Below are 10,749 nucleotides of genomic sequence, written 5' to 3' on the forward strand. Positions count from 1 at the left end.
ACTGGCACCCACAGATTCACATGAAATACACACACAGACACACACACACACACACACACACACACAGAGAGAGAGAGAGAGAGAGAGAGAGAGAGAGAGAGACTCCTGCACTGGACTGGGAAATAAAGCCATATATCACAGAGGAATGAAGTCTGTGGGAAGAGAGTGTGCACAGAGCCATTGTAAAGTCCATGCGTGAAACCGGAGGAGGAGGCAGACCCTGCTAACCATCCATTTAGTCCTCCCATGAGACCCAGATTCCAGTGGCAGTCACGTGTGCTTCGGTGTAGGTCCCCGCTCCCTTAGCATCCTGTTAGCATTGCGAAGGGAAAGCATCCATCGTAATGCTATGCTGGCTCCTTTTCCCGCCGTGCTTTGCCTCCCATCTCCCCGCCCCTCGCCTCTGTTCTTTGCTCCTCCCTAGATTAAGAATGTACCCGTCCACTGCATGTTCTGTATTAGACAGGCCTCATGTCATGTATGCTGTCAGAGCTGGGAGGGCTGGGGCCCCTCACCCAATTCCTTCAGTTTCTTCAACTGGGAAATAAAAACAGTTCCCACCATCTGAAACTTGGGTGGTCAGATAAGAACTGTAAACCTGCTTTGTGAGCTGTAAACGTTTCAAAAATGGCAGTTCTGATTAGGAACACAGATAAGGAAGGAACCAGAACCTAAAGGAACAAGATGGCCACCACCTGGTTCCACACTGGAGTTCACCAGGTGCTCTTGTGGCCCAGCATGGGATCCGTGGCTTGTCCATTCCGGAGGGACCATGCCCTGTGAGGAGGCACTTGACCACCCCCACCCCCATCCAGGTTACCCTTTCCCTGGGAGGGCAGAGCTGACAAGAGAAGAGCTGTCTTCAGACCTGCTCCTCCAAAATTCCAACTGCAGGGGGCTCTCCTGCAGTTTCACCATGGCTCCTCTGCTGCTGCCTCACGTTCTGTTCTCCTCCCTTGTCCTCTGTTCCTCTCTCATCCTGTTGCCTGCTCCTTCCACATCATCCTAGAGCAGTGGTTCTCAGCCTTCCTAATGCGGTGAGCCCTGAATACAGTTGCTCATTTGAGGTAACCCTAACCACAGAATGATTTCATCTCAGCCTCATAACTGTAATTTTGTTCTTGTTATGTATGAATCGTCATGCAGGATATCTGATATGCCAGCCCCAAAGGGGTCTTGACCCATAAGTTGAGAACTGCTGTCCTAGAGAAATGCCAGGTCAGATGAGATTAGGGTAATTTCATACACACACCACACCACACCACACACACACCACACCACACCACACCACATGGGCACGGGCATCAGAACCCCCTTTCCTCTCTCTGGGTGTGAGACTTGAGAGCCAGCATTCCCGGTGCTTGTTGATTGTCTGCCGTGTATAGTCTAGGCTTCTGCAATCAGCATAGGAATCACGGGGTGTCTGTGCAGGGAGCTCTGATAACAAGTGGGACCCAAGAGCAGTGTGTGACAGTGTTGGAGACAGGAGGCCATCAGGAGCACCCTCAATGCAGCCTTTGCCAGGCAGCATGGGAGGCGGGCCTGCTCTGAGGAGTCAAGTGTCGTCTGCCCAACCAAAACCTCAGCCAGGTCAGACAGCCCTTAAAAGAAGCAACCTGCTCCAGGGCTTCTCTACCTCCTCTGGAGCCAAGGAGCAGACGGGTGGCTCGTCAGCAGGGCAACCCCTTGTGGTCCAGGATCATGCCTGAGGCATTAATGACATTTTATATTCTGACTGCTGCATAGAAAGGGGGTGGGGATGCAATCTCATAACTATGTGTAGTTATTAACTCTGATTTTATAAGGAGGTCAGGGTAGGAGAGGTTAAGTGGCCTACTAGTGAGCTGAACTTGCACTTGAACCTTGACTTGTTAATTAGGAGTCTACAGCCTTGGCCATTCTCACCTCAGTGTCTCCTCTTGAATCATTAGACGGCAGCACTCTGTGTGAATTGACAACCATGTAGAGCCATATTCAATTTAAGAAAGGGACGTGTTTCTTTTCTTCCATGCATATTTTTTATTTAAAATAGATAACTAAATTGGGCGTGGTGATGTATATCCTTAGTCCCCAGCACTCAGAAAGCAGAAACAGATCTCGGTGAGTTCAAGGCCAGCTGGGTCTACAATACTGAGTTCCAGGACACCCACAAGTATGTAGTGAAACCCTGTATCAAAAGAACAAAACAAAACAAATTATAAAATTGATCCTCGATATCCATTCCTTTTAGAAAAAAAAAGGGGTGCCCACCCCAGCCTGTCCATCACCTGGGAAGTCCTGGAATTCTCCTTTGGTGACACGGGAGGAAGCTGGGCGGAGGTGGCTCCAGCTGCAGGGTGGAGGGCATTTCATCTTCCCACAACAGAGTCCTCTGTGGTGATGGTCTTCTTCCTGCCTCCCCCTCTGTCTCTCCCAGATGCAGAACGTCATGTATGACTTAATCACGGAGCTCAATGACCGGAGTGAAGATCTAGAAAAGCAGATTGGCAGCCTGGAGTCCAAGCTGGAGCACCTCACAGCCAGTTTCAATTCCCTGCCCCTGCTCATCGCAGATACCCTGCGCCAGCAGCAGCAGCAGCTGCTCACTGCCTTCGTGGAGGCCCGGGGCATCAGTGTGGCCGTGGGAACTAGCCACGCCCCTCCCTCTGACAGCCCTATCGGGATCAGCTCCACCTCTTTCCCAACCCCATACACAAGTTCAAGCAGTTGCTAAATAAAACTCCCCACTCCAGAAGCATTACCCATAGGTCTTAAGATGCAAATCAACTCTCTCCTGGTCGCTTTGCTGTCAAGGAAGTTGCAGACCAGGGAACAGAACGAAGAGAGATGGAACGGATGAGCTGACTCATGTCCTTTCAGCGTGCTTTGTTCGATATGCCTTGAAACCAGAAATCTAATCTCTGTTTAGGTGCCTCTACTTGGGAGCTGGAAGACGAGGTGACGGGAAGCAACGCCTCTGTCAGGGCCCTTGCTGCAGAGTTGGCGGAGAACAGAAATCCCTGCTCAATCTCAGGTTTTCACAGGGAGGTGGGGAGGGGCAGCCACTCTGAAGCAGCTGAGAGGGAAGCCAGCCAAAGTGGGGTGTGCTGAGCAAGGGTGGTATTAGGTTTGGGGAGTGGGTTCCTGGCTGCCTTGGGACCTCAGCTCACCTGTCCTGTCCTTTTGTCTAAGGAAGCCTCTGGGTGGTAAAAAATAAAAGAGAGCCGCCCAGAATTTTCCAAAACGGACATACCCAAATTAGACTTGGGGAGGGTGGTGACGTAGACAAATAAAAAGCCAGATTTTCCATCCAATAATACTATCCATCATATACACACACAGATGTTCAATCCAGGTCATTTTCTGTTTGAGTTGAGCCCAAATGAAAGGGACCTGGTACCTCCCCCTGCACACAGTAATTCTGCATTGAGATGATGCATGGGGTGTGTTTAGTTGAGGACGTTAGAGGGTATTGGCCACATTTTGACCTTCATTGAAGATGCAGGTCCCTCCTTCACAGTGCCCTGGACATGCATGTGGCCTGATTTAAATGTATGCCAACTCCACACTGGAGAGATAAACGTCCTTTTAAAAACAACAGCTTTTGAAGAGGTTTCATCCAGCCAAATAAGCTGTGTGCTGATGGAACCCATGTTCCCAGGTGTCTGTGTGTGTGGGGGAGCGGGGGGGGGGGGGGGAGGAGGAGACAAGCGTGCCCAGTGCCACCATAGTGAATGCAACTATTGTCTGGGGCCGAAGCATCTTCAGCCAGCAGCAGGTTCCAGCCGGAGATGTAGGAGTGTGGAAGGATCAGTGCCTAACACTGCTAGGTTGGGAGGAGAAAGGTAGAGAGTGGCTCCTGTGGTCCCTTCTACCTTACCTGACATCATCTCAAAATGAAACACTGTGAGAACACAAGAAGCCCTAGGGGCATGTGTGTAAAGTGAGAGGACACATTTGTTGGAGGCTTGTTCCTATTGTGCCACGCTCATCTTGGGGCAAAACCTACTCCACTGAACCCAAGAGACTCTAGAAACAAGCAGATCTGGGATAGACATGGGCGCTTGCTTTTATCCCCATTGCTCTGTGACCTGACCGTACACACAGCTGTGGTGGGAAAGCTATTGAGTTTTATCACTTCTCCCATCTGGAGGTCTTCGATTTCTGCTTATAAGAAATTATACGTGGAATATTTCATCCATCTTTTGGTAGGGCAAAAGGATGTTATCTGTGTATAGTTGCTGTCTTGAGAGTAGCCCCGTGTGAGGCTATCACAGGTCCCTGGAGGCATCGTCTTACTATGTGCATTTTTCTTGTGCAATGCTGGGGCTGGTCCTCTCAGGACAGGGAATTGCTGGACAGTGAGGTGGGCAACTGTGGCACGGAAGACATGCCTTGGTTTTTTGTTTGTTTGTTTCTAAGCCTCTTGTTTGTCTTTCTGTCTTGATGCTGCTGTCTCGTGTCTTGTGTCTGCAGTGCTGGAGATCAGACTTGCAGCTTCATGCGTTTTAAACAAGTGCTGTTCCACTCAGCCACACCCCAGCCTGCTGCTGTTGTCTTAATGGCCTATCTTCTTAATGGTCTATCTTGATCGCCCCCTCGAGCATTTTCATTAGCTGTTTTGCACACCAGAGAGGCCACATTTGTTGTTAGCATTTAATTCTTTTTACTTGTTCTTTTAATTATTAATTATTGGAAAGATTATTTTTATCCTGAGAATGGTATTCCTGTTTTCAGTTTAGCCATACCTACAGGCAGATATACACACAGATGAAATAGCCATTGTACCTTCTCTGTAGCATTGGTTGCATTTCACAAAAGGAAGGCTGCTGATGGGCCTACTTCCTGGTCATGTGCTCTATGGCCCTCAGCTGTTTTCCCTGCCCTCTGTTGCGTCTTGCTGTGATCCTGTGCTGTGTGGTCATAAGCATGGCACATCTAGGATTTAGTTCCCATTTTCACACAAATGACATGCAAGATCCCACGCTTCTCCTGCCGTGTATCCATCTTGGTCTGGACATAGTCTACAATCTGTCTTTTTATTGATATTCTTGCTAAGTAAACCCTGAAGGCCAAGCTAGCGACGCTAGTTTAGAGGATGGCTAGAGCTGTTTCAGGAGGGCACCACTAGCATTAGAGAGAGACGTGGGAATTTGTAGGGTGGCCTGGTCCGTTGGTATTGCAATAGGTCTGTGTGGTCTTATCTCTAGCAGAAGAATATACCTCGAGAAACATGACAGGATCAGAAGGTTGGCTCTGTGATGGCAAATGAGCTACTGCTTCTCTGTCCTGATATTGCAACTTCATGAGGGAAGTAATAATTCTCTTGCAAATACAATCGACCCTTGATGACCTAGGTAATGAGGATCCTGGTTAGCTCACCCAGACGTATCTCTGCATCTTTTAGATGATCCCACATCACCTAAGTATCCCAGTTGAGTGGGAAAGGAGGCTAGTGGATTCTAAGGCCATGTGGTAGTGGAAAGGGTCTGAGTCTCAAGAGTGGGCTGCAATTTAAAACTATGAATTACTGTAATTTTGCCCTAGCCCTGAACTGGTCCAATTTCACTCACTCCTAGAAGGCTGACCGATGGCAGAGGCCTTCCTAGCATCTTTCCAGGAATGCAGTAGCAGACAGAAGCACTCCAATATTTCCCCAAATATCTGGACACTTGAATTAAAAATATAGAGCCACCCTGTCATTGCTTAAGCCATATAATTGCTTCATGTACTGTGAAGTCAGGGATGTACTGTGATACTCCAAGACCACTGAGCTCAGTGGGATTTCAGGATATAGCCTCAGTTGGTAATTTACACCCGACTAGAAGCTCATTCCTTCTTAGATTGACATCCAAATAAGAATCTGCACCTTTGGCTCAAAGGTCGCATGTGTGATTATCATCAATAAATCATTATGAAGTGTCTGTGAGCCATTCTTACCACCTCCATAATGTATAACTCCATGACATCATGTCTCAAAATATGACCCAAATGAATGAGAGGGGCTATAGCCATGCATCACCAGTGACTGTGACCCCAACAGGGTCGGTCCTGTGCTGCAACAACAACCTTGTAAATTAGAAGACGTAGAAACTGTATGTGAAATCTAGCCCTCAAACACCACAGCATTGACAAATAATGATTTCAATGTATCTGGAGAGTTTCCCCTAACAAAGAAGTCATGGAAAGAAGAAAACTAGTGATACAAAATCAGAATAGGTAAAAGTCTGAGACTCCTGCCAATAGCTCTCGGTTTGTGTGTATTTAAAAGTGAAGATGAATTGAGTTCAAAGTATTCAGTAGAAGACAAAATGAGATCCCTATCGCTAGCGCAGCAGCCTTGACTGACTAGCTAACCCACACTTAGATGTTACATTTGAATGTAGTGATAGTTACCAAAAAGTAATTACTGCACATTGGATAGGTAGTGATTTGCAGGGAGAAAGACAGAGTTTGTGCAGAGTTCAGGAAGCCCCCATCCTCCAGAGGATGACAAACAATGTATTCCAAATAGAGAGTCAGTGTTCCATCTCAAAACAGACACCCTAGCCACTGCTAGAGAAACCCGGCTGAGACACTGTGACACTACCAGCAGGTTACGACTTTCTAAACTACTGCTTTTAAATGCTCAAATAGGTTCCCACCTCATCCAGTCACTCTACTTCCCCCAAAGCTACTAGAAGAAGATTAAGGATCCATTAGTGGTCATTCTGCTGTCCCTGTTGACTTCTTGGTTTGGTTTCAGTCCCTTAGATGGCTATCTGGAGGCTTCCTGGCAGACACGAACAGTTCATTCTCTCCCCTGTAGCCAGCTGGCTTGTTCATGCCTTGGGCAGTATCTCTTCCTTCTCCACCTCTGCCAAAGCAAACATTTGGGGAATGGGATTAAAGCTAGCCCTAAGACGGTGGGGCGTTGTGGGTGGGGAGGACGGAGGGTGGTGATAGTGTCTGCCTGTGGTAACAGGAAGCTTGTGTCAGGCTGCGTGAATAGTAAGCTCCTGCCGGACAAGGAATATGTAGACTTGTGTTGAACTAGGCCACAGCTTAGGAACACATGTTCTGTGCAGTGGTCTATAGGCAGCCACAGAAGGGGATGTAATTGTGATCCTTTTGTCTTACGCCATTACTGGAAACGCCCACACACGAACTGGAGTTCCCTCGGAACAACATTGTCAAATCTTCAACAGACGACCTCCGAACCAGGTGCCACGAGCCCTGCACAGCTGTTTACACACTGAGACATGTATTCTGGAAGCTGCGAGCAACCTCGGGCCTGGACTGACAAGAGACCTTGTGACCAATCAAGCTGGTGGAGGAAAAGCACAAAATTCCATACCAACCTCTAGTTAAGATCCCAAAGAGATGCTGACATTTCTAGCAAAAATAACAATGATAATACTAAATAATAAATAAATAGGAACAGTGACAAATAAAAAAAAATGAATCTGATTGGAACAGCCGACATCCAGCTTCCCAGAGGGAGGACGGGGCTAAGTGACATTCTCCAGCTGTGTCACTTCTCGGATCCCAACCAGAGCTGACCCACCTTCATCATATATGGTGTTTAATGGCGCAACAGAGTGATCGATTTAGTCCCAGTCTCTTCATTCTTTGCTGGCCACAAGAGAACAACAAACGCGAGTGATAGGATGTTGATGGAGGAACCATTTTCATAGCAAACTCAGAAATGGAGGTGTTTATATTCCAAACCAGATGGGCTTCAGTATGAATTTGCATCTTGCCTCTGTACTGCTTGCTATTTTTTAATGATAGGAGAAAGCATAACAGTTTATTTTAAATATGAAATATATTGCTATATTATAAAATATATTGTAACTTTCGATTAACATTTTGTATTGAGCTAGTCTTTAGCAGGCTGGGTGACAGCCTGCTTTCTTTCCTAATGACTGTTTCTGGGTACACATCACTGTTAGCGGTTGCCTGACCCCCAAATCCAGGGTCCTGGTTCCACAGCAGGCCAGACGGCCATATTCTCATTCTCCAAGACTGAGCAGTAGAGACAAAAATAGCCATGAGGTAAGCATAGAAGAATAATTCCACCCTAAATTCTACCAAGCCATTTCAGAAGCGATTTGTAAAGCCATCACTCCTTAAGTAGCCGTCAACAGTTTAGTAAAAGCGTAGACTCTTTCTATCTAAATGCAAAGGGGCCCAGTCTGTAAGTTTTTTGCCTCAGGCACAGCCAACCAGCTTTCCTCTGGCAACATCAGAATCGGGCATTAAAAAAAGACTCTTGTTTACACTGCCTCAAAATACTAAAAATTCTAAGCATTGAGTTTCTCTATATACGAGGACAACCAAGATTAGAATTCTCTCCAGGCAGGGCCCAGTGAGAACTGAGGTGCAGGTGTGCCTCTCTCAGTTGACAATCTCTTGGAGGAGGGTGTGGTTCAGGAAGGGGAAGATCAAGGTGTCTGCAGTTTGTCCTTGATGCTGGAGGAGGAGGCAGGATGTGCACAGCAAGACCCAGTACAGAGCCAGCTTCCGCATTTGCTATTCACTGTAGCTAGGGGGAAATGGTTCTGAATATCATATTTCCTCTTATGGCAAAAGTAAGCAGCCCACGAAACCCACTCGCTCCTTCTCGATACAGTACCTGAGATATACGTGTAGAATTACAGAGTCCCTTCCTTTGAATTACCAGGGTCCTATTCTATATTAAAATGGATGAAGGATATCCTCCCTAAATCTGCACATCTCCCGATGAGGACCTTGCTTGCTGGCATCACTTCTGCACAACACAGGACAGGTGCAGACCAAGGAGCATCGGGGGAGAGTTACCTGCCTGCCTCTTCCCTTCGCAAACTCTGAAAATGCACACAGATCCACAGATCATGCAAGGCTGTAGGTGCTGCCCTGGGAAAGAGACTAGAAGCCTCTAAGGTTCCCTGAACTTCAGCCGTAGCACCTGTTAGTCATGCCTAAATGACAGACAAGTTTCTAAACATCCAGTTTCAATCAGCTGGAGTAGACAGGGCTGTCTGTGTAAGCAAGTCACGTTTGTTTCTCTCGGCATCTGCATTACTCGTCAGTTATGTGCTAGACTGAGCACCATTAAAGCCATCAGAACTCCAGGGCACCTGTTTTTAACACATTGCTTACTCGCTGGGTAATGGAAATGAGTTAACTCTCAATTTGGTAATTGACTGAGAGATATTGATTTGTTTCTTTATACATCTCCTGCTCAAAATGGAGCTATTTTGGCTTTTACTTCTAGTGATCTATAGACTGACTAAGATGTTTACATGTATAGAGAACACATATATTCTGACCTTTCCCATCAAAGATGTAACTCATCTATAATCAAGGAAACTAACCCAAATTCTAGTTTTGGTGGAAACAAGCTCTGGACAATAATTCATGTGCGTAGACATATGCTAATCCTTGGTACTCCAGGTGAGAGCCAAAGACCAGCGGCATTCACATCCCCCACTAGCTTGTCAGAAATAGGTTCTGTGCCAGGCCCGCTCAATCACAATTAGCATTTTAACCAGTGCTCCTGGTGATCTATATGCAACCAACACTGAGAAGTGCTGGCCTCCCTCACCGTACTGCAATGGTAACCAATAATTCAGCTATTTCTTTCTCAAATCTCATTTACCAAATTGTTTGATGATGGACAGCTCTTATATGATTGTAAGGATAAAGATGGGTTTATGTGATTGTGAGGATAAAGATGGGTGTTATCTTAAAATTCCATTTGATAGTGCACAGTTTAAATGACATACATGAACTGTAATGTCAATTGGAGGTGGCCTTTCTCTAGTCTGATGTGAAAAACCACTCAAGTGACAGCTTTGAGCCACCTCAACGCCCCCTTTTAGACTATGATCATGGGCCTTCAGAGTATAAGGTGGAGCCATGAGTGAGCCCTGGATAGAAGGCTCCCAAGTCTCTCCTCAGCATACTGCAGAAATGGGACATTTCTGGTTCCCTGTCCCTCCATGAGGAAGCCAGAATCCCTCAGTGAGGACTCTCCTTAGACATTCAGACACATTCCCAATCTCCTGAGGCTTCTCCTATTTGTCACAGCAAGCAGGGCAAGGAGAGATGTGAATTCTGATATTGGCACCCTAAATTGATATGTGCCCAGAAACAGTTATGTTCTAAATTAATGGCTTTAACCTGTTCATTGTAAAAAGTGCCTTGGACTTCAATCTAAAGAGGTCAGTATAAATATGTATGTGTGTGTGTGATGTGTATGTAGGCAAATATTTACATATTTATACATACACAGGTGCATACACATATACCTGCACATTCATATATAATATATACATATATATATATATATATAAATGCTTCATAATATATCATATTGCTATTCACAGCTTCTTATTTTGTTTGGTCCTATGTTTATTTGTTTAGTGAGATCTTTACATAGAAAGGTTCTATTTAGGACATGGATGTATTTTTTGTTTGTTTTTTACTTTTTATTAAAAAGGTAAAGGATATTAAAAGATTAAAAAAAAAAGCAAAGTGCCTGAAAGTTTTGAATGGAGTTGTGATAAACTTTCACAAGTCACCAAAGAAGAAACTAATTTTAATTTAAGAAATATTTTTCTGTTTCTGTGACTTTGTTTTCTATGAAAGAAGCACAAATAAGAACGGATGAAGCGACTTTGTGCCGTCCATTAGAATTGGCATCTGTTGTCTCTACAAGACAACTCTAAGATCTTTATTCAGTTGGGTACCTACGTTTTCACACATCTGGGTCAGAAGGGCCTCGTTCCTGCGTGGCAGCACGAT

The 10,749-nt window shown here is 45.8% G+C and overlaps 1 protein-coding gene across 1 annotated transcript in view; it reads left to right on the forward strand.

Annotated features, from left to right (window-relative positions):
* Kcnn3 (potassium intermediate/small conductance calcium-activated channel, subfamily N, member 3) overlaps positions 1-7,826 on the forward strand; it is a 152,331-nt gene extending 144,505 nt beyond the window's left edge. The window contains exon 8 of the mRNA NM_080466.2: positions 2,417-7,826. Within this exon, the coding sequence (NP_536714.2) occupies positions 2,417-2,713 (297 nt within the window). The 3' untranslated portion in view covers positions 2,714-7,826. The remainder of the gene's footprint in view (positions 1-2,416) is intronic.
* Positions 7,827-10,749: the final 2,923 nt, after the last annotated feature.

Source organism: Mus musculus, chromosome 3 (genome assembly GCF_000001635.26).
Source record: "Mus musculus strain C57BL/6J chromosome 3, GRCm38.p6 C57BL/6J".
In the NCBI taxonomy this organism is placed as follows: domain Eukaryota; kingdom Metazoa; phylum Chordata; class Mammalia; order Rodentia; family Muridae; genus Mus; species Mus musculus.